Source organism: Sceloporus occidentalis, unplaced genomic scaffold (genome assembly GCF_023333645.1).
Source record: "Sceloporus occidentalis isolate IW3139 unplaced genomic scaffold, rSceOcc1.0.p SCAF_2, whole genome shotgun sequence".
Classification (NCBI taxonomy): Eukaryota; Metazoa; Chordata; class Lepidosauria; order Squamata; family Phrynosomatidae; genus Sceloporus; species Sceloporus occidentalis.
Window position 1 is genome coordinate 98115233 of NW_028316982.1, and position 24837 is coordinate 98140069.

Sequence of the window (24837 nt, forward strand, 5' to 3'; positions counted from 1 at the left end):
TGAAACACATATAAAAGAAAACAAACCCGTTTCCTACAGAAACAGCAGGTAATTCTGTGCCATTCAGTTTCCAAGAACTTGAGTAAGAGTACTGTATTTAAGGTACAGGAAGGTGGGAAATCAGTCACAGTTCCTACAGATTTGTAAATAGTGGTCTCCTAAGCAGAGGAGCATGAAATGAAACCTCTTTATGAATTACTCAGTGCAATTTAGGAGGGACATGTTTGCTTGGAAACAGACTGCAGTACGGGTCTCTTTTAGTGTTCATGAGGGCCCTGGCTTGTGATGTAGATAATGATATACATCTTCACTGAGATTTCTTTTTTCTTTTTTTACATTTAGTTCGAAAGAGTTTGAGAGTAGTCATGCAGAGCAACCAAGAGTATGCATCAAGTTCCTGATAGTACAAACGTTCCATTTAGACAGTTTTGTCTGTCAGGGCTCAAGCCCAGCTAGACAACATCCAGTGAAGAATCTGCCAAAAATATTGTTGCCACCAGAGGGAACACTGTGTTGTCTTCTTAAGGTCTCAAATAGAAGAAATTGTACTGAACAAAAGTAATGAAAATACCTAGAATAATAGTTTAAACATACATCATATATTGAACATGTGTGTAAAAAGTAGTATTCCCCCCAAAAAAACCTTACACCATACTGCTGTTAACAAAGCAAAGGAGGAGTTGGTCGTACTCTGCCTCATCCCCATGCTAATTCCACTTTTTTTCACTGCTACTTGAAAACATTACTTTTAACCAAAGAAAGTTTCCTAAGCCATGTTCGTTATTCTTGGGGTTAGGGAAATATTTTTGGGTAAGGGCAAATCCAACACCTGATGCTTAGGTGGATGTGTAGAGCAACTTTCAAACTCATGAATAGTCCAAGGACTAGAACTCTGCTTGGGAGTTGGAGGAGCTGCATGGTTGTGTCAGTGCTTGTCTCTTATTTTTCCTTTAACTACTAGAAAATTAAAAAGAGCAAGAGCTGGTCTGAATGCGACTAAGGGGCTCTACAGACTGTCATGCTGCATCTTTAGCGGAGTGTTTAGCGCTGTGCCGAAGAAGCATCGAAAAGCCGCCACTGCGGCTAGGGTGCCCTTTCTGCTGTGTGAAAAGGAGCTGCTTTTTTGCACCACGGAAAGGCCAGATTGGAGCTGCCGCATGTAGTTGCTGCGGCCCTGATCTGGTGAGGAAGGGGGTGGCTGCAGGCCCTCTGAAGGGGTGATCTATTGAGCTCCCCAAGTCTCTTTTTAAGTACTGACTGGGAAGGCATGTTAGACTTCTAGTACTATGAAGCTTTAACTTTGAACATACAAAGCATGGGGGGGAATTTGTTGAATCCATTCATAAATCAAGAACCAGGTTCAAATTCTCTTCTCTGACATTCACTGGGTGACCTCAGGTCAGTCCTTCTCAGTTTAAAAGGCTCATTGCAAAGATCAAATGAAGTATATGACATCGAGCTCCAAGGTGGAAAGGAAAGCATGTATGTAATCCCCACACAGCAGGTTTAAAAACAGGGCAGAATTCTGTATCTACTACTTTTAAGTGTACTTTGAACTAAGTAACTTTGCCAGGCCCTCACTTCAAATATGACAAAAAGGTCATTCAACTGTGCTCTGATCACCGACAGAATAGATCGCCTTCCTATGCAGCTGATGCCAAGTAAAACAGGGTTTGTTTGTTTTTTGCAGGGAGAGCAATAGTGTCAAAATTATTACTAGGTAGCAAACATATATGTGAAACAGTTACCTTGATTAACTCAGCTAATGACACTAGTGAGAACTCCAAGGTACTGAGAATTAGCATTAGGATTTCATGTACAACTATGAGGCTATACAGGCTTCTGGAGCCGGCAAATTGCTGGATCAGGGCCGTGGTGTGCGATTGCTGCAGCCCCGGTCCAGCACCCTTTGGTCATTTGTCTGTTTAGGCCCTGTATTTCTTAAACCCAATGAAAACTAGCATCCTGACTGACGCCAACCAAATTATGTTCCTTCTGCTTCTCTGAATCATGCTTTGCCAAAAAGTGGTATATTTTGTTGTTTTAGGATGTTTTGTTTTGGTTCCAGGGCATATTGGCAGAGACAAAAAAAAATACCCTCATGGCAAAAATAGTGGTTGCATTAAAAACACACACACACAAAATGAAGTCCATGGCATGTAGCTGAAACTTGGGAACATAAGTTTACAATGTTGCAGGGGACAGTACAGAATGCTTGCATTGTACATCTATGTGGATTCTGCTACTCTGGCCACAAAATATAGGGAGAGTCATTGCCATATCCTGGTATGTGAGAATTAAATAATCAGAAAACTAGTTTAAAAGAGACCATTCTTAAAACCAGGAGCCATGCCCCAATCTTGCTATTTAATTACAGTTCAAATGCAACTTAGAAAATATTTTTTATTTGCATACAAAAGTTATTCCATATTACAATTTAAGAAATCCTTTCCCTATTCTGGCATTTACAGCTTTCACATGGTATCTAGAATAAAATGCAAAGCTATCTTTATTTTAAATTGCTTGAAATATTTGCAGTCTGGCACTTATTTTGACTAGTTAAGACCTAGAGCTAATCTGCTGAGTTACTAAAATTACATCAGACATTAAATATTCATTGTAGGCTATGCTTTTCCTTAACTATTTCTAAGTTAACATCTCTCACCAGGCATGTCTCCTACAAAGTGTAGAAAGTTTCTCCCCAGTAAAGGAACCCTGTAATTGAGAAGTGCACAAAAACAGTTCTCTGTAAGTTTTTACCAAACTTCTTGCTCCATTTAAAACAAAAACAAAAAAAGTACTGAAATTACATACATAACTGTAATAGTCCCCTGTAGTCTTAGGTCACTGGCTGAAGAGTATAGATTTAATTGAGGAAAGAGGGAACTCTATATTTAAATAAAATAACAACCCAAAAAAGTAAGTATGCTGTAAGCTTTAAGTCTTGGCCCCCTTTCAGACATCAGTTTCTGAATCTTTTCTGAAACATAGGATCAACTGGTACTGACAATTTTCATATAATTAGAGGTAATAGCAGACGTTTGTCCAAGCAGCAATCTAATATTACAAAATATATTGCTATTAAGTACCATTAATTGGCAAGTCATTTGTGTGTGAACAATATTATGACTCCTATTAAGACAGTCATTTGTTCTGGTCAAACATTAACCAGTGAGAATCTTGAGTTTAGTAGATTTCTAAAACGCAAGCTTTCAGTATCCCACAGAACGACGTAGCTGATCTAGAGGAACAAAATTCCCAGACAGCCTTGCAGTCTTTGGCAGCTAGTTTAAACAAAAATAAGACTTGTAAAGAAAGGTTTGAAGTTCTTCTGTAAACAGGTTTGATATTGCTACAGTTGAATACTGATTTCAAAAGCTTCTGTAAATGCTCCCTCATCTTGGAAATGGATGGCTGCTTCTCTTGATGCTTTACAGACCCTGTCTGCTTTTTGATCCACCTCGGCCGTGAGTTCTCACAGAACCATGTAACTGAAGCCCTACTAAGCAAAAAAACAGACAAAGCATTGAAAGCAACCATAGTGCTCCATATCTATTTCATGCCACATTATATCTAAGCAATGTGGTGACTCAAGTGGTTAAGATGCTGACTGCTGATTGCAAGATTGGCAGATTGGCAGTTCAAGACCCGGGTGCCACATGATGGGGTGAGCTCCCATCACTAGTCCCAAATTCTGCCAACCTAGCAGTTCAAAGGCATGCAAATGCAAGTAAATAAATAGGTACCACTTTGGTGGGAAGGTAAACAGCATTCTGGGGAATCATGCTGGCCACATGATCACAGAGTAATCTCTGACAATGCTGGCTCTTCAGCTTAGTAACGGAGATGAACACCACCCCCTATGGTCAGACATGCCTTGACAACCTTGTCAACAGGGAATACCTTTACCTTTTTAAAATCTAACATACCAGCAAGTCTTTATACCTCAATACACTTGATAAGAGTGATTCAAAGATGCATGTGGTATGGTCTATCAAAACATACATGAGTCCTTCAGAATGACATACATCAGAGTGGGAGGATGTTTTGATGGAGTATACCTGAAGCCCAGGCATGTGAAAGGCTTGTAGCCTCTGCATGTTGGAATGTGCTTTCAGGCCCTTGGGAGGGGACTGGCCTAGCCTCCTGTGGAAAGGAGTTCCAGAGGTTGGGAGCAGCCACTGAGAAGACTCTCTCGTGTCCTCACCAAGCAAACTTGTGATGGTGGTGGGACTGAGAAAGTCTTCCCCTATAGATCTTAGAGGAGAAGAAGGTTCATATGGGGAGATATAGCCTTTCAAATAGTCTGGACCTAAGCCATATAGGATCATGACCAGCACTTTGAATTGTGCTCAAAAGCAAACTGGTAGCTAATGAAACTTTTAACAAGGAAGTTTTGTGCTCCCTATAAATGGCCCCTGTCAGCATTCTGGCCATGTCATTTTGGATCTGCTGAACTTTCCAGACAGTTTCCCAAAGGCAGTTCCACATATAGTGTGTTACCTGTAATGTATCCCTGTTGTCAGATCTGATATCTCAAGAACACCCACAGCTGGCTCACTAGTTTTAGCTGGGCAAATGCACTTCTGGCCACTATGAAACCTGGGCATCCAGGCTTTGAGTTGAGTCCACGAAACACATAATCTGCAAGCCTGAGATTTCAGGAGCAAATATAACCCCATCCAGCACAAGCAAACTCCCTATATCCCAATCTGCTTTTCAACTGACTAGGATCACCTCTGATTTACTGGGTTAAGTTGCAATTTGTTTTCCCTCATCCAGTCCATTACTGACAACAGACATTGGTTCAGTAACAAGACAGGCAAAATAAACTGTGAAGAGAAAACTCTGCCAAAGTGCTCCCTCAGCCCCAGAGACCATAAGGGCCTTCTACATCCTGCCACGCCTTGCCAATGGAAATGCTAGCAATCCATGAACCATATTGAGGGCCCACATGTGGCTTACCATGGTATAGATGCTCCTTGTGAAAGTCCCTCCCAGTCATTCTCTGTCAACATTTTGGAAGATTATTAAGAAATTGTTGTTTTCAAAAGGCTTTAGCCAAGCAGACTGTGATGGTTATATCCTGCTTATTATAATTGTTTCATTACATTCTAGATTGTCTTCTGTTCCATACAGGGAATTTTACCTCATGCTTTTTTTCTAAAACCAGCCACTATCATAACATTTAAATAGTATTGATGAAGCCTCACTTTTATATTTTCTCTACATATGAATTTCTAACATTACTATATGTTTGCACATCAATTGTGTATTTACAGCACTATAGTCTTGCTGACTTGCTAATTCTCATGAGGGCACTCTACCCCACCACCCTTCCGCATTCATCCAAAGGACTGGAGGGAGCAGGGTGATGTTGTCTGGATAAATCCCTGTACATCAGGGCTGGACAGTGAAGCCTGGAGGCCACATGCAGCCTCCATGGCTATTTTTGTAGTCCCCAGGACCCTGCCCCCTACGGATTGAAAAATAACTGTTGAATTTTCTTTCAAAAAATTTTTTTTTGCTTTCAAATGCCCTCTAGAGACAGTGGGGTGCATTTCTGCCACATTTTGGGGACCCACCAGGTCATTTTAGACCCAGGAAATATATAAGAACACTTATATATCCTGTTCTGCACCTCCATTTGCTTCTCTTGGAAGAGCTGTCATTTCAACTCTTCCCCCAGCCCCCATGAATCTCTAAAATTTCTTTTAAAATTTCAAGAACTGGTTTGGGGGTTTGTCGTAGCAAATGCTGTTATAAAGAGAGAGAAAATGGCATACAAACAATGGAGTTGGGGTCTTTTCCAGCACTCAAACATACTTTATAACCACAGCAGTTTTAAAACAATCAAAGGTGCTGGAAGAAAGATGCTGAAAAAGAAAAAAACCTGATGGCTGTATGATCAATCTTACTGAAAGCAACAAGACAACATTTATCTGGGAATAAACATTGCTACATTGCATGAAGAAAAAGAATTGGAACAAATACAGGCAAACATGCTGAAATGTAAAAGCAGTAGGAATGTAAAATGCTATTCCAGACTAACAAACATTTGACAAAATGACCAGCAACTACATTTCAGAAAAGATGCTAAAGATTTTATAAGATGCAAGCAAAATAAATGATGTTAACATGTCGATATTGTTGCCTCTTACTTCTTACCCAATGGAGGATGAACTTCTTTGTCCTCCTCATCCTCATTAAGAAAATGACCAAGAGGCTGGTGGTGGAAAGAGTTAATATAAGAAGAGCTGGATAACCCTAAACTGATTCCCATTACTCCTGCGTTAATAGAATCTGTAGAGTAACAAAGATTTCAGTGTTAGAATTGTTGTAAATTAACATGCTTGATATACAGCCATTTTAAGCAACACATGTTCAATTTCCCACATACCTGTGCCAGCAGATCCTTTACTGTTTCGTGGCTGATTAGCATAATCAATAACAGTGCAAGAACGGCGATACTGTGAATCTGGCTAAAAGATCAAATAAAACCGTTATACTATATGCTGAAGCAGGTTATTACAAAATCAAAAATACAGAGAGTTATGATCCATCAGCATATGTGTCCCCCATGCAAGTGGGAATACCAACAGAACTACCTTGTTTCTTCCCTCCCTTCATCTTAATTTGCACAGATTTAGCTCTACTAAACATTACTGGGAATGTGGCAATAGCCACCACTGTTAACATCATTCAAGATCCAGATCTCCAATAATTTAACAAAATGGAGGCCGAAAAACCTTATGCAGTGGTTGATGGAGGAAATTAACTGAATTAGGATTACCCTTACTCTACCTGTTCCATTAAAACCAAAACTGTATGTTACATACATTAACAAACATTGAGAAGATGACATACACAATTCAGCAGATGGCACCAGAACTTCCTTATCTTTAAACCGAAGCATCAATTTTTCATTAACCATAATGCTCAAAAGTAAATGATGCATTTAGCATCCTAAATGGTCCCAAGCCATTTAGGGATTTAAAAGTCATAACCTTACCTGTGCAAAGCCTAATAGTCAATGGCTTAAAACCACCAACACTGGTCCAACAGGGCTCATACCTACAGTTACAATTTCTGATGTTTCCTTTATCAAAGAAAATAATAGTCGCCTGCCAAAACAAATCTGGTCTGTATTGTACTTATGTATCTAGATGCTACTGATATGGGTTGCAAAGAAATTATCAACCTATTGTGTATGTAATCTTGACACACCTTACCCAAAATGCATGTGATGTGTTGGGTCTGGAGAAACTTTCAGGAAATAAAAGTCTTTCATGAACTGGCTGATGGTTGATTTCATCTGCTATTGCACTGCGAGCCCTGCTAGCATTTCCGCGGGATTTCTGGAAAGTAAAGACAGTTGTTGGTTTTAGAGCCAACATTACTCTGAAAGAGTTTCAAAAGCTTGAGAACACTATTGTGCTATTCTCTGCAGCGATTCTTAACCCCCAGATCTGCTGGAGGATTTGCAGAAGGCAGAGAATAAGGAAAAGAGCTTCATTTGCCTTGATACTCTAACTGTATCTGAAGATATCCCCGAAGATGAAAAGTTGCCACTAATCACGGTCCTAATGGAAGAAGCATATGGTCCCAAAATATTTCCCACCCTGAAAAGTTAGACATCTGTAAAATTCACCCCCAGCCTCCGCAAATCAATGTCCCTCTGCCCTGGCCAGCATAGATCAGTAGGGTTTAGGATGAAACATTAGAACAAGGATGCAGAAAGTATATAGGATGTATGAATCCCTACCCTCACACATTTTGGTTACTCCTTATTTGACAAGGATGTCAACTGGAAGTTTCAGTTTTCTGATTCACTTTCTTGATAAATAATGGCCTCTCCTCAGCCTCAAAGAGCCTGGGAGAAGCAAAAACATAGCAAAATTGCCTCGTCACATAGAGGAGGCCAAGTAATACAAATCTACAAATCCCAGAATTCCATAGCATTGAGTCATGGCAATTAAAGTGGGGTCAACCTGCATTAATTCTGCAGTGTAGATGCAGCCCCTGTCAACAGCACAGGATATAAGGAATATCATTTTCCTTATACAGTGAGTTTTTAAAAAGTCAACCCAAGGTCATGCACAGCCCACAAAATCATTAATTTTTTAAAAGCCTGGTATCTGTGCTTAGGATGTGGCTTCTTGGTTTCTTGCAATTCCTCTTATAATCTTTTCTTGGAAATCATTAGCACTTTTTCCCCCAAACCTTAGCAGTTTTTAAAAGTAAGTTCTACAAATTGTGAAATTTCCCCAATAATTCTAAGATTTGAATTGTTCAACAGATGGCTTACCATTTGTTTTTGGGATCCCATATGTTCTGTCATATCGACAGCACTAATAGGAGGCAGGAGATTATTTCTGCTCAGTGGCATAGGGGAAGGTGACGACAATTGTTCATTTGCAGCGGAGCTGTGGCAAGATGAAAAAATTACTAGAAGTTGCCCATTTCAATTACAAGTTGCAAGACTGATTTGCACTCAAGTTAAATAACAAAAAAAATGTATGTATGCAAGATGATGAAAAATGGTGGATTGCTTGGTTGCAAGTTGATGAAATTGTGCCTTAACTTAAATGGCGAGTTCACACTGGATGAAATTGCAGCAAAGACAATGCTGAGCAGTCTAATGTGTAGTTTTTAAGGTTTCTTGCTAATACTAAACTACCGTCATTCAATATAAAGTGGCTACAGCTATTTCTCTAACAATTACCATACTTCAGTTCCCTACCACTCCTCTGAGGGTTGAAGTAGTATGGAACTACCTTGAACCCATCATTTGCAGGTAACCTCGCACCCCTCACAGCTGAAAACTTCATAGCCAGAGAACGATCTAAATTGTTTTACAGCAATCAACAGCAATTCAGTTTCAGGATTGCTTTTTTGATCTATTAAAGGTCCTTTTGACTTGCTTCAAAATGTCACTTTGCTTATGTCGGGAAGTCAATGCCAAACATCTCTTAGATGAATCTGCCTCAAACCTATCATTATCTATAAGCATTTAATAATCTTATCAAAAGTCTGTATTTGATGAGTAAAGTGAGGTGGAATGTTCATTTGCGATCCACTGTTAAATCACCAGAGAAATGTATATGTGTGAGTTCAGATGTAAGAAACATACCAATGAAACAAAACAAGCTATTAGGTCCATCTAAAATAAATTGTCATACAGTGAAGCTATACATCTGGGTTCATGGCTGAAATGGAAAAAGCACCTACTTTAAACTCAACCCAAAGTGCCCAAAAGGAAGGTTTTGCAGACTCCGTATTAACTTCTTCATCTGTCAGACTGCATCCACTGATTGTTCAAGTGGTGCACACTCTAGGTGTAATTGAACTATGTGTTCATGTTGCAAGAGTGGTCACACATACTTCTAGATCTATACCAAGGTTAAACTTGTGAGTTGAGAGCTCTCTACTTCAAGCTGTAGAATGGAAAATACACAGTAGCTGCCAACTGGTCAAGGCTCAAGCAGCCAGTCTCTTTCAGCATTATTATATTGCCTGTTGGTTCCATACTGAACTCAAAGGTAAGCCCTGATCTTGCCTAAACACATGTTTAGTAGGCACCTCTCGGTGCTGGAAGTAAAAAAAGAAATATTCCAAAGAAAGAAAACTCAAAATCTGTTACCAAGCCACAAAAGCAAAGAACAAAAAGGAAAAAATTGAGCACCAGATGTTTATAAAGAATGGAAATTATGCAATAAAGAAGCACCAGATTTGATTTTTAATGATATAATAGTACCAGTCCTAATCCATTTCTAATGGCACAAAACCCTCTCCCCACATAATGCATAGGGAATAAAATCACTCTTCATAATAATACTTATTTATTTATACCCTGCTCTTCAGCCAAGGCTATCAGAGCAGCTTACAATTTGTTAATTAGACGTTTCATTTCATTAGACAACTTCAGGGGTGTAGGAGTAGTCTTAATACTGTTTTTAATATGTGTTACGTTCACTGTACATAAAAAGAAAGAACACATCTTCCACAAAAATACCTAATTAATTAGGATTACCTTAAAAGCATAGTGGGCAACTTGAAGTCTCCCATACGTTGTGTTGCAATTCCCACCCTCCTTCACCACTGGCTATATTGGCTAGGGATGATGGGAGAGCCACATATTTCCTACCCCCACCTTTTAAGAGTTTCATAAATATTCCTGGAGCTGAGTAATGTAATATTCAGAAAAATAAGCAGGAAAAATACATTAACATACAGTCGTGTTCCCCTGATGACTTCATCCATAGGCCTTGGTGTCCCTGAGCGAGAATGGCTGGGGTTGATAGGATGCAGGGTACGTGGTGGTGGGTTACGCCTTCTAGCAGACTGTGCAGAATAGGACAGAGAAGATGTACTGAGTTCATGAGGGCGATTTGGCCGAGTTCTAGCGGACAGGATAGAACTGGAGCCTGGTCTCATAAGCAATCTGTCATCCAAGTCTCTGACACCAAGGGGGAAGCACAGGAGCAAAATGAAATATTCATTGATTGATTTCAAATTATTAGTATAAATAAACTAAGCATAACTCCACTACAAAAGTATCTACAATATAGCCATTCTGTTTCATAAGCCTCACAGGTACAATAGACAGATTGCTTCCAGCACTGGCCTAAGTATTTCTGCTAAGTGTGAAAAGAGGATGTTAGCCAGTATCTGTTAAAGGACAGATATCAGCATTCAATAAAGTGTAACATTAAATATTACACATATTATCCTAGGTATTATAAACTTCAGTGTGAGTTTTTAACAGTATCTTCAGAATTCTGGTCCCATAATCTTGTTTAGTTTTAGGCAGATCAAAACTGGACAGCAGTAGAAAAGCAGTCAAAGTTTTGTTTACCTGACATCAATCATGTTTTGGTAACCTCAAGTATTAATTACTGCAAATCAATTTGTGCAAGGCATCCTCTGAACACTCTCTACTAATTTTAACTGGAAACAGAAGAACACTGAGCACCTTATTCATACCACATCAATCATGTTTTCATCATCCTATATATATATTAATTACTATAAAAGAATTTATGCAATTTATACTTCCTCTGAAAACAGATTGCTAATTTTTGCCAGGGCAGAGCACAGGGGTTGTAGATAGTAAAATTGCTCCCTGACAGCAACCACTAAAAAGGCACAGGCCTATTTCCTTCTTGTTAAAAACTGTAAGAATGAAAAAAATTGGAGAGAGAGCATGGGGAGGAGATGCTACCCTCCAAAGTCTTGCGGTGGACATGTGCAGCCCCTCAACCTTAAAACCCCTAATAGTTTTGGGTATTTTGATAAATTGGTCTAAATCTAATTTTAATCAGCATAGCCACATTGAATCAATAGGAACCCGATAGGTTATGTGAGTTCTACTGATTCAAGGTGTTATTTTATTTGCCACTGACAACTGACTTATGTCTGTCATCTAAAACTGTGATTCAACCACATATTGCCATTTATCTAAAATAAAGCTTGGTGCATTCTTATTTGGTTTAATATAACTGAGATCAGAATGCTAAACTATTGTGCAAGTTTAACTTCTTTAGGATCTAACTAGAAATCCTCAAGAATATAATTCTGACAGAATGTGAAAAACAGGAGGTGATTGTTTAAAAGTCAAATATAAAATTAGCTGTTGAAACAAAGCTTAAACCCAAATATATCTTCTTTCATTTCTCAGTAACTAATAGTCTTAAACACAGTTATAACAGAGAACAATAACAACAACAGCTGCTACCCTTACAATATTTTGTCCATCACAGGCAAATTCCTTTGGTGTAAGGGGATCCCATGAATCAACATCAACCCATTCAAATTACGCTGTGGCCCACCACTCGTTCCTTGAGAAAGATGCACCTGCAGGTTACAAGAAATTAAATTTACCTTTCAGCATTGATTGAGGATAAAATATAAGTGCTTATTGGGAAGGTTAATATTTACTTAAAAAAAAACACTTTAAAGAAATAATTCCCAGAAAACTGGGTACATTCTCAAATAGCTTCCAGGTAATGTATATAAAATAGAGTGGAGGATATTGCAGATTTGATATTTAAGGACTACGCTTTGCCCTCACCCCTTTTCAGGGACAATTTAATAGTTTAAATAGCCTTTTAAAGAAATTAAGCTAAAATTATTTCTGTTCTGAAACAGGCCCAGGGAAGAGGGAATACCTAAAAGGCAAATTGTGCCTCCTTGGTTTCCAAGAGATGCATTTACTTTTTTCATCTCAATGATTTTTTTCCTGATGAATGAATGAATGAAATATTTATTTATATCCTGCCTCTTCCGTTTTGGGGATTGAGGCAGGTAACAACATTATATAGTAAAGATCAAACATTAAAACCCACAAAAAATCTGCCTAACCCTCCCACCCAAATTTAAAATTACATAGTAGGACACAGATAAAATATATAACAACACATCACAATTATTGCACAATATGCAATGAAAGAGGTGGTGGAAAAGGTTCAATAGGTTCTGGGCAATTTTCAGTCTGGGTAGGCCTGCCGGAAGAGAGGTGTTTTAGTCGCCTTTATGAAAGCCTCCAGCGAGGATAATTGGCTAATTTCTTCCGGCAGTTCATTTCAAATTCTGATGAGAGAGATTGCAAACAACTGAGGTCTTGACAAGGCAGAAATTCAGAAGTCTATGTATGAAACTTCATAACTACGCATGGTTAGAATTGTTGCATTCCAGAAAGGCCTGAAATCAGGCAGGTGGGGCATTTGTTTCCACCTGTTAACTTATACATCTTCTTAACAATCTCTGGACTCACCTGTAGGACTAGCAAATTAGAGCATAAGCTAGACACCTGGGTTCAACAACTTCATTTCACAGAATCATGACAGTCAGGTGGAGAGACTAATCACCCTCATTTCCTCCTCCTTTCTGATAGACTTCACTCAGCCTGTTTATTACTTTTTCCCTAAAATCTTAAGAGTGCTCTAGATAAGTTTTTGTATTAAGAAATACTAGAGTATCCAATGCCTCCCATGTCTGAAAAGAGTGTTGCATAAAATTGCTTTGCAGTAGGCAATAGTGTAATGGTGAAAAAAGAAGTCCAAAAAGCTCTGGTGTACAAGAAGTCGATGTATGTAGTACTGGGTGCCAAATCTTCAGTCCCAAAATGATTTAATGTAGGCACAAATGTCATTGAGCTCTTTAAATCTATTATTCGATTTCTTCAGAACCAAAGCATAAAATTGCTAACCTGTAACATTTGCAATATATGATTTGTATAAATGCATGAATAATACACTGGTATATGGGTCTTGTGTTTTGTTTCTTGCCACTGTTTACTGTGTCCATTTATTTCCCAACAGAAAAAGAAATTCAAGAACATATATGGAATACAAGAGCATATGGCCTGAACCTGACTTATTAAAATATCCAGGTGAAATGCACACACGCACATTCATTTCATTATAGTAAGCAAAGATTTAAACAGATTACTACCCAACCCATCATACATACTTCCAGTGTTTTTCTCTTCTTTTTGGTTTTGTGGCCACATCTGCGTTTTGAGTACTAAGCATACAATAAGGTATACATAAGGAAGTCAGAGGATTATACAGGAAAGTGGAAGGGAAAGAAATACAAGGAAAGAAACTGTTAAAACAGATCAAACATCTTTAAACACTGAATACTTGATACTACTGTGGATGTCAAGATAGAGAGTAAGCAGAGCAATTTTTAAGGGGAAATTAACATAAATACTCTGTACATCAAATCAGAGAAATTAACTAATTTTTGTTGTCTGTGAGCTGCACAATGCAGCTCAAAATAAGAAATCCTATATTAACGCTTTGAATCTGTGTATCTTGATCTCTTCAAAGTGCAAAGCAAGAGAAAAAGCAGATGAAGTGTTTAAAAGTTGTGATAAGCAGATGACAAAATTACAGAGTCATAAAGACACTCATAGTCAAGACATTATAATTAATTTTCAGAAAGTTAGCATGACAGTTTTGCCTAAATGGCATAACAAGATGCAAATCAGATTGCTTTTTAAGCTTACCATATTTGACGTGATAGAGGGAAACTTGGTTTGTGGCATTCGAGGTAACAACAATGGCAAAGGCTCAAACTGCATAAAGGGGCTTCCTGAATCTGTTCGGCTTGTTTCTACGGTTAAGACATTCTTCTCATCATCTACCATAAGAGGATAAACAACATCAGTGTGCACTATTTTAGCAGCTCTAGGGACCACAAAAACAACCCTTGTTTTAAGCCTTAAAGAGCAAGAAGATAGTCAGTTTAACAAATGTCAAGAGATTTTTTTTTTAAAAAAAGAAGCTTTCTAAAAATAAAAACACATCTACTATGAAATTGATTCACTGGACTCAAAGGCCTGTTACAGACTGCCAAAATAAAGCTGCTTCGGGTCTCTTTGGAGGCATGCTGTTTAAATGATGCATGCATCCTAAGAATCCGGAAGCTGCACCAAAGCTGCCCTCCAGTGCTTAGGAATGGAGTGTGGCTTTGGCGCGACCTCCGGCCTCTTAGGACCCATGCATCATTTAAATAGCATACCTCCAAAGAGACCCGAAGCAGCTTTATTTTGGCAGTCTGTAACAGGCCAAAGTCTATCAAGACAGAATGTATGCTTCAAAAGAATAAAAAGGCATATTTTGAAAAAGTTTAGAAGGATGACACTAGATGTTCTAATAAAATTTTGTCTCTGAGACCTACCTGAAACTGATCCTTCCCAGTGTCTACAGATTAGCTGTTCCATGTACCCCAGTACTTCACTCCACAGATCATCAAACACATAGGAAAGAACCGCATCCCTCATGCAGTAGGATGGTGAGATAGGAGGGAAACCTAACTTTCGTCTGTCAGGTGAAAGCGACATTTTCCACTCATGCAACTCTTCTTCCCTTTGAAGAAAACAAGCAAATTTTATAGCTTCATCGTACCTTTTTATAGTAACAAATTTAAACCAGAAGTTTCTGTTCACAGATTCCAACATTTAAAGGCTAATGCCAAAGTAAAAGGACAGTGGCAGAGCAATTAAAACGTACTAAAATGCAAGTGTTCTTTCATGACCAATGAGTTCAGCCCAGGGGCAAAAGAACTGCAGTAAAATTCAAGTCTTTCCTAGAAAGCTTTGAAGAACAAATAGCAAAAGAAATCAAGAGCAGTATTTTCACCAGCCAAGCTAATGGAAAAAAGCACTGGACTTGTCATACTAAAACAGATTTTGAATTGTGTATAAATAAGAGAGTTTGGATCCTCCAGTTTCCAGGATGCCCCTTGTTGTTAACAGTTTGCCCATTCTTACATTACATCACCTCATATTTCACACAAACACTGCTATAAATTTACATTAAGAATAACAAAATGCTCATCAGGAAGAAAGGTTTAAAATGAACGAAAATGACAAGTTAACAAAATCACCCACCATACTGGGCAGTATAATGACAAAAATGTATAATAAAACCTCTACCATTATTAGGAACACTGCGGTGGAAAAGAAACAATTTCTACATTAGAGATGGGAAACTCATAGATTCACCTTTTTTGTAACATCATATTTCACTAGGTAATTTATTTTTCTTCAATGGAAGGGTTGTAAATACTTTACCAGGTTTGCAACTGGAAAAAAATGCAACTGTACAAAATGAACACCAAAAAAAGAGCACACTATCAGAAGCAAAGTATTGTGGGTTGCAACAACATTTATACTGATCCAAAGGCTTCTGGAGGATCTGGTCATTTGTTACTTTCTAAAAATTACAACTGAATATCTATTATATATCAGAAATGAAGTTCTAGGTCATTTGCTGTATGGCTTCCCAAAACTGATTAAATATTCAATACCTACACGTCTCTGGAGTCAAATGCTAAATATTCCTCCATTATGCCCTCAGAGACAATCACTCCATCTTCTGCTTCCTCATTCTCCAACAAACAAAATTCAGGAGGTTGTGACACATTTTCTTCTTTATGAGTAGAAGTAACAGAAAGAGGAACCTTCTTACCCAGAACGCTAAACCTGAACAAAAAAGTATTTTCTTTTTCAAAGGGCAAAAATCAAAAAGGATTAACATTATAGCTTATATAATAACATCATATGCATCAAGAGTACAGTTTTGATAACAATGACACAGGTGACCTGTTTGTTAGATGTTATTTACAGTATTTTACTTTGTTATTCAGCAATAAAGGCTCCTCAAACAGCTTACAAGTGAACAAAAAAGAAGATGCTTCCTGTCTTAATGCTTAGAATTTAAAAGACATGAAAAAAGACAGAATAAGGGAGAAAGAAAACACGAAAGCATGGACAGATAAACCTAAACCATGGACAATAGCTTCTGTAACAAAAGTCTGTAGTCTCTGTGTACGTTTAAGAAGAAAAGTTAATATACATGCTTTAGAGCAAGGTGGGAGTGTGTAGCCTGCAGATGCAGCTGGACAACAACTCTTATCATTCCTTACCATTGGCTATGGTGACCAACAACATCTAGAGACCAACACACTGCCCACCCTAGCTTTGGATCAGAGATGAGTAAACTCTGGAACTTGGAAGGCTACACAGCTCATTTTTGGCTCCACAGGAGCTCCAGATAGTGACAGCTGCACTGTCATGGCATCCACTTTGATGACTGGGAGTGATTCTATGTCATTCCTGTTTGCTTTGTGCACTAGTTCAGATGAGTTCTTGCTGTTTTGGGAACCTCACACCAAAAAAACACATTTTAGTAATTTGAAGAGGAGTTGAGGCTGAAAAACAGGGGTGTGTGTGTGTGTTCCAGCTAAAAACAGGGGGATGCCAGGGATGTGAGGATCAGTGGAGTTCCCAACGGCTGCACTGGAACCCCACCTCAGGGCCACCATGACCTGCGGTCCATATGATTCCTATCCCTGCTTTAAAATATTAAAATGCAGTAAAAATGAATGAACTAATATAGACGAGATCCAAATAACTACATACTCATATATAGGTAACATCACGCTCACCCTTTCAACACCAGTGCTTCCTAATTGTGCATATGGTGTGTTTCTGAATCCACTTCAAACATGTATTTTAGTGGGAGGTGTCTAAGCTGATGTACTTAATTTGAAAATACCATCCTCCATCCCATGATCTAATCATCCTAAATACAGTCTCTTTCTCTTCTCTTTTATTACCAGTGATAAAGAAAAAAGCTCAAGTATAGTCTCTAGTTAGTAAAAAGTGAAAAAATTAGCTTTTGCTGACCCAAATGAAAATAACGATTTTGGAAAAATAATAAGCATAATTATAACCTGTGGTACACACCTAGACATTTTTGAGTATATTAGTTGTGTAAATAATGACACTTGAACATAGGAATAATTAACATCCTACAGTATTAACACCATAAGGTTTATCATTATTGTCAAAAGTTAAAATGGCTCCACCAAGAACCTTCCACTAGCCCAGTGATTTTTTTCTTTGACAGCTGACACCAATAAAATAACAAAAACTATTGCTGAAATTCTCCTCAGTTTCAAAAGCAGTTTGTCACATGCAATAGAGGGTAGATGTTTCAAGAGAGATATGCAAAGTGTTATTTTGGTCACAGCAATAGTTTTCTACCTAAAAGCAATGTATCAGTAACAGTCACTTCTGCAAAATATATGGAAGACATAAAACATTTTACAAATGGAACCGTTACAAAGATGATAATTTTGTCTCCAATGAAAATAAATACTGTATTATGATCTGAGTTATGCTGTTAAGCAAGTGTTTCTTTTCTGATTTAGGGAAGCTTAGCTGATGAACAGTGATCATCAGAAAACCACACACAGAAACAATCAATACTTACTCACTATAATCTTTCTCTTGCATTGGGCTCATGTCTGATGACTCTAAGGTGCTACAAGTTGAACTAGAATACCACCCGTAGCCTTCATCTGTGGGGATCACTGCTTGTTTTCCTACAATCCTGATATTAAACAGAAAGTTACTTTTAAAAAGGCTCTGCATAAACCTGTCAAAGTGTGTCTAATCCATAAAATTATACAAAAGGCACCCAACCAGCACTCTAAGGCTATAGCTCAAGGAAACTACAGTCAGCCCTCCTTATCCACGGATTTTTTAATCCACAGATTCAAGCATCCACAGCTTGAAAATATTTTTAAAAAGTATAAATTCCAAATAGCAAACTTTGATTTTTCCATTTTATTTAAGGGACACCATTTTGCTATGCTATTATATTTAATGGGACTTGAGTATCCATAGATTTTGTCATCCACAGGGGATACTGGAGCTGAACCCCAATGGACAACTAGGACCCATGGTATTTACATATGAAGGAGGGCATCTTGCACACACCCTACAACAATGCTATATGATCCATAATAAGAACTCTATGTAGTACTGTGATCTTATTCTGATTGTTAGTTAATTCAATCTACACAGCATGTTGCAACATCAATGTAATATTCTAATATAACATTAATATATTCCAAATTAATTACTTGTCAATATTGAGCCATTCAGCATAAGAACAGATGCTTGGGAAGAAATAGTGGAAGCAGACACTATATTGGTACATGACAAATCATTCAGAAGACAAAAGCATGCCTTAAAATAAATGTAATACTTTTTAATATTACTATCAGTAATATTATTAATATTACTTCTTATTAATATCAGTTGCACCAAATAATTATTCTCTGCGCAGTGAAATATCCAGTACCAAAACATCATCAACACACCTGAGATGGGGGAAGCTTGACATCCATTGTTGGCACTCTTCCTCTATACCTTCAACAAACACGCTTGGTTTTTGTTCATACAAAAGCTCATCAATGTGTCTAAATATCTGTTGAACTTGCCGTGTAGCTGCTTTATCAAATTCCTTGAAAAAATTAAAAGGGAGAAGAGAGCGACTTTTAACCTGAGTGGGGTGTACAGGACATTGTATTTCTTTACAGTTTAGAAGCACACTCAGAAGACCTTCTTCCTACAAAATGAAAATTAACTTTATGGCATTCCGATGCAAAATGGCTATTAAAACAGTTTAATTTAGGGCCCGAACAGACAGGCCAATATAAAGCTGCTTTGGGTCACATTAGATGTATGCTGTTTAAATGATGCGTGCGTCCTAAGTACTGGAGCACAGCTTTGGTGCAGCTTTTGACATCTTAAGAAGCATGTGTCATTTAAACAGCATACCTCCAAAATGACCCAAAGCAGCTTTATTTTGTCCTGTCTGTTTGGGCCCTTATTCATTCAGAAAAGTCTGGTAAAAAATTTCTCATATTCAGCTACATAAGAAAGAAAAGAAGTAAAAGTGACTGCCATCAATTATCAATAATAGTTATATCTTCTGACAGTACACTCAAATGGTTAGTACCAAAACAGTATTGTAACTAAAAGAGGGGCCACAGAAAATAAGAAGAAGGTACTAGCATACCCAGGGAAATCCTAAGTTTTGCAGGAGCATAAAAATGTTTATGGGGAAAAGTCCTTAAGGGGGATTTGTCTCTGCCATACTGCAAAGTGAGGATTCTATGGTCTCAGTGCCAACAGAATGCTAAGCGTTTGTTAACAAACAGTAACAAAACAAAACAGGAAAATGTGTGTTCAGAATAAAATAACCTAGAAGGTGCTGTGGCAGTTGTACTGAAAAGGAAAAGGTTACCATGATTTCCTCACCAAACTGGAATTTTCCTCTCAGTAAAAGGGATATTTGAAGCAGTAAAATTCCAATTTGCATTATATCAGAACTGGTTATGGTCCTAATCTACATTACTTTTTTTTAAATAGCTCAGTGTAGCTCAGTGAGCTCAAGGTACTGCACTGATTCTATAGTTTGCATGGTCTCCAGATGGGAAACAAGGGTGCAAATCTCCATTTCAGGTAAACTCACCTCCAATCATGAGGAAAGGGTTATGTGCAAATATCAAGCTCACCTAGTACATCATCAACTTGCTATAATTGTTAAGTCTTAATTAATTTGTTCATGCAACGTGCAAAGATTTTCAGGGGGTCTATCCTTCCTCCCCAGTCTTTGTGGCACCTTCTCACTAAAAGCAAATAAACTAGAGTAAATATTCACTATCCCATTCCCATAGATGAGAACGAATAATCCCATATTTTTACCTTCATCTGGGAACAGATACTTTAGCTAAGACTTCTCTCTTAATTTCCAAACAGGAAAATATTATATTTGTGTGTTGCAATAAAAATCTAAAGTTATAAATTTTATCAAAAGTCTCATTTTAAACTGAAGAACCATAATGTACTCACATCATAGCCCCATGAAAAGACTGAGCTGTCTTCCGTAGAGGTGCCTGTGAAGCTCTGACTAGGTGACCACGAGATCCCATCATCCACTGAAGTGACAGATTGGTAGTTTAAATCTTTTGTACTTTCAGACTCACTGGGATAAGGGAAAGAAAAGCAATGTGAGCATAAGACTAAGTCATGCTTATACTGAAGATTTAAGCTTTTCAAAGAATTATTATCATTATTTATTTATTTTCATTTATGTCCTGTCTTTCTCCCAACTATGATACCAGCTACAATTTTTAGGGTATATCTCCCACAGTCATTGTAGTATTCAAAGAATAAATATCCTTTGACTGCAGGCAAATACAGTCGCCCTCCATATCCGTGGACCTGCCATCCGCGCATCTGAGCATACAAGGATGACAAACCAGCAGGGGTGGCATTGGCGGAGGAGGAGGAATTGGCAGGGATGAGGAGGAGGAGGGAGGAGAACGGGGAAGAGAGGAGAAAAGGAAGAGGAGGAGGAAGAAAAGGAGGACGAGCAGCGGCAGGGCAACAGAGGGAGGTAAGAGGAGGAGGAGGAGGCGGAAGGAAAAGGAGGATGAGCAGCGGCAGCACAATGGAGGGGGGAAGAAAGAGGAGGAAGGTGAGGTCGAAGGAGGAGAAGCCACAGCAGCGGTGATGGGGAAGAAGTGGAGGACGAGAAGAAGAGGAGGAAGAGAGAAGAAGAGGAAGGAGGAGGAGGTGGGAAAGAGAAGGAGGAGGACAAAGAACTGTGGCAGTGTCGGCAGGGGGGAAGTGGAGGAGAAGGCAGGGATGAGGAGGAAGAAGAGGTACCCCCCTGCTGCCTGCCACAGTGAGAATGGCAAGGCTGGCATTGGGGAGGGGGCAGGGGCAAAGTGCCATTGTTCTCAATGGTGGTGCAGCCATTGAGTACTATGGGACTTGAGCATCCATGAATTTAGGTATCCGTGGGGGGGGGGGGGGTCCGGAATGGATGCCCTGCGGATACCAAGGGCCCACTGTAATAGTCATTCAGTATATGATCAGAAACTTAACAAATGCTTCAACCCTACTGAAAGGCAGAGATAACAGTAAAGGGAAATAAACATGCATTTTTTAACTATCCAGCCCACCCAGACCCCCACCCGCTGCCACAAAAATACAAGTAAGGTTACTACCTTGAATTGTCTTCCTGACTTTCAGTGGAGGGATAACTGTCATCCAATGAGTCTGGCAGGGGATGATGGTCTAAGGTATTTTTTGAAAGTCCTCGGCTAAAAGAGAATAAAACCAAAACTGCCAGTAAGCATAAAACTAAGTTTCTGTACACTCTCGTGTTACGTTTGAGCACATGTGTGTGGAGACATGTCTGTGTTTGCCAATTCCATCCACTTCAGCACAGACTGTTGGAAATGTACTGATAAATCTAATTCCTTCCTCACACAGTGACTTATGCTGAACTAGGGGCAAGAGAAGGATGCAATATACATTCAGAACACTAGCCTAAATCACTGTTTGCAACCACAGTTAGAAGTAGATTTAAAGACTAAAGTTTGAAAATACCAGAGTGATTCCCAAACTTTGGTCCTCTAAATGTTTTGGACTTCAGCTTCCAGAATTCCTGACTGCTGACCAAACTGGCTGGGGCTTCTGGGAGTTGAAATCCAAAACACTTGGAGGAACAAAGTTTGAGAATCTCTGCTCAAGAGTATGGCAGAGCAATGGTGCCTCCTCAATGGGCCACCCCAGTACAATGTGGCACATTGGAAGAGTCCACATCACTTATGGTTACCATTTTTAGCCAGTTTTCTGCAACAAAGAAGCTTTCTGGAGGGTTGAGGGACAGAGCCACACCAATATGTCTATGCATGGTTTGTAGGTGCAGGATGATTTTGGTGCATTTGCGGCATTCTCTCAAGAATTGCCTAGAAATTTGGGGCACAACCCTATATGGCAGTTATGAATGTGTAAAATGGAGTTACACACTCATGATTTATGAATTCATGGTCCTTATATAGCTTCTACTTTAGGGGCTATGTAGGGACCAAAAAGTCCCCCGTTCTGCACTTAACAGGCAGCAGGCACTGCAATCAAAAGGGGGGAGGTCTGTTTCCCTGTTACTCAGGAAGCAGCTGGCTGCTGTTGCCACCCACAAGCAATCACTGGTGCAAGAGGGAACTGCAACAGGGACCATATTTCTGTCGTTGCAATGAAGATTGCTTATGGGAGAAGGTGAAAACAGCAGGCTGCTGCTTCCCAGGTGACAGTGAAACAGACTCCTGTTGATAACTACGGTACTTATGCATACATCCTAGCACAGAGCAAGCCTGAACTCTCCCTAGAAGCCAGGATGACTAAACTGATGCTGTTGTCCTTTGCCACATCGTGCGAAGTCACAGCTCATTGGAAAGGCAATGAAGCTAGGAAAAGTGGAGAGCGGCAGAAAGAAAGACTGCATGCCAGATGATTGGATTCCATCAGAGAGGATGGCTTGAGCTTGCAGGACTCAGAACAGTAGGGGACAAGGGAGATGTCTCATTCACAGGGTCACCAGAATCAAATTTGACTTGAGGGCAGTTAACAACATCAATAACCAAAAAAAACACATACAAATGCAGCCTTTCTTTTTAAAAATTAGGTGTTTTTCAGGCACCGCATGCTGCCTGCGCATCATAATGCCGCACTCTGCTCCTAGGCAAACTTGAAGCTCCAAATTAACCCAAGCTTCCAAACTCCTCTTCCAGGGAAAGGGAGGGAGGCAGGTGTCAGCCTGAGGAGGGACTCTGGCTCATTCTTTTGCTAAAGCATGCCCTGACAGAAAGGCATTCTACAATCAAGGCCAGACGCAACATGTTTCCTCAAACCTTCTTTGCAGAAGGTTTGCTGGACCACCCACCAGAGTGAAAACTGTAGTGGGCTCCCAGGCTTTTTAACTGCCATGTAAACCCACTGGGTTACCTGGGCTGAGTCACACACTCTCAGCCTCAGGGGGAAAAAGCCTGTGACAGGTTTGCCTTAGGGTTGCCATAAATCTGGATTAGGAAGGGCAGCTATGAAAGAACTGGAAAAGATCCTAAACTGCAAAGATATACAACTGAGCACAAAAGTTAGAATCATACAAGCCGCTGCATTCCTTATTACTATGTATGGATGTGAGAGCTGGACAGTTAAGAAAACAGACAAGAATCAGTTCATCTGAGATGTGGAGAATAGTGCTGAGGATGCCATGGACAGCCAAAGGGACAAACAAATGGGTCTTAAAGCAGATCAAGCCAGAAGTCTCCCTGGAAGCCAAGATGGCAAAAGCGAGGCTGTTGTACTTCGGACACATCATGAGAAGGAAGGACTCACTGGAGGAAACAATCATGCTAGGAAAGGGGGAGGGAAGTAGAAAAAGAGTACTCAGCTTGTTGGGGGCAATTGGCTTACGCTTTGTAAATCGCTTAGGGAGGAGTGTTAAACTGCACTGGTTAGTGGTATAGAAATGGACTTGCAATTGCTCCTGACAGCAACAATGTTGGAAAACGGCAACACTTTAGCAGATGCTGCATGCTTTGTGCACCAGGCTACAGCCATTGGACTGAGGATGGTGGGAGACCAGGTTCATAGAACCATAGAGTTGGAAGAGACCGCAAGGGCCATCCAGCCCAACCCCATTCTGCCATGCAGGAACTCCCAATCAAAGCATCCCCATTGACAGATGGCCATCCAGCCTCCGTTTGAAGACCTCCAAGGAGGGAGACTCCACTACACTCTGAGGAAGGAGTGTGTTCCACTGTCGAACAGCCCTTACTGTCAGGAAGTTCCTCCTAATGTTGAGGTGGAATCTCTTTTCCTGTAGCTTGCATCCATTGTTCCGGGTCCTGTTCTCTGGAGCAGCAGAGAACAAGCTTGCTCCCTCTTCAATATGACATCCTTTCAAATATTTAAACAGGGCTATCATATCACCTCTTAACCTTCTTTTCTCCAGGCTAAACATCCCCAGCTCCCTAAGTCGTTCCTCATAGGGCAAGGTCTCCAGACCCTTCACCATTTTAGTCGCCCTCCTTTGGACACATGGCTCCGGTTTCTCAATGTCCTTTTTGAATTGTGGCGCCCAGAACTGGACCCAGTGTTATTCCAGTGGGGCCTGACCAGCGCAGCCATGGAGCGAGCCCCACTCTCTCGGCCTCAAAGGCAACGGCCATCCCTGCCCAAGGAAGCCTTGCCAAGAGAAGCCCGTGACAGGAAACGCCTCGAAGGCAGACAACAAAGACAACAACGGTGGCAGAACGGCCAGGGAAGAGGGAGGCGGGCGGGACTCACATGCCCAGGGCGTCCGGGGGCACGGCCTTCCGCGTGTACCGGGAGGTCATCCTCCCTCCGGGCCCCTCTTTCAGACCCTCATCGCCGCCGTCTCGGCGGGCCCCGGCGGCAGGCCGGATCGGCCCCTGGCCGCCATGGCGACGCCCCGCCTCTTCCTCTTCCTCTTCCTCGCCGCTCTAGCCCAGCGGAAGTGGTCGCTCTATGGTTAAAGAACCAAAGAGAGAGCGGTGGCGGGGAGTGGGCGGGGCCTGTGACGCACGCACGCCCCACCGCCATCACCGTTCTCTTGGGTTCGTTAACCATAGAGCGACCACTTCCGCCGGGCT

The 24837-nt window shown here is 40.1% G+C and overlaps 1 protein-coding gene across 7 annotated transcripts; it reads right to left on the reverse strand.

The window, feature by feature from the left end:
* Positions 1-2389: 2389 nt before the first annotated feature.
* Positions 2390-24686, reverse strand: FAM149B1 (family with sequence similarity 149 member B1). 7 transcript variants are annotated; one of them, XM_089510377.1, is made up of 16 exons: positions 24512-24686; positions 21385-21480; positions 20222-20354; positions 18685-18827; positions 17794-17909; positions 15824-16013; positions 14689-14876; positions 14015-14148; positions 13474-13527; positions 11744-11856; positions 10235-10459; positions 8309-8426; positions 7233-7358; positions 6401-6482; positions 6169-6303; positions 2390-3499 (listed from the first exon to the last, which is right to left on the reverse strand). In XM_089510377.1, exons 1-16 carry the CDS (start codon positions 24559-24561, stop codon positions 3432-3434), a joined length of 1971 nt encoding a protein of 656 aa, XP_089366503.1. In that variant the 5' UTR covers positions 24562-24686; the 3' UTR covers positions 2390-3431. The 7 variants fall into 7 exon arrangements, with proteins under 7 accessions (XP_089366503.1, XP_089366502.1, XP_089366504.1 ...); XM_089510376.1 differs by having other exon boundaries at positions 2390-3502; XM_089510378.1 differs by having other exon boundaries at positions 2390-3502; positions 15824-15994; positions 17790-17909.
* Between the last annotated feature and the right edge of the window lie 151 nt (positions 24687-24837).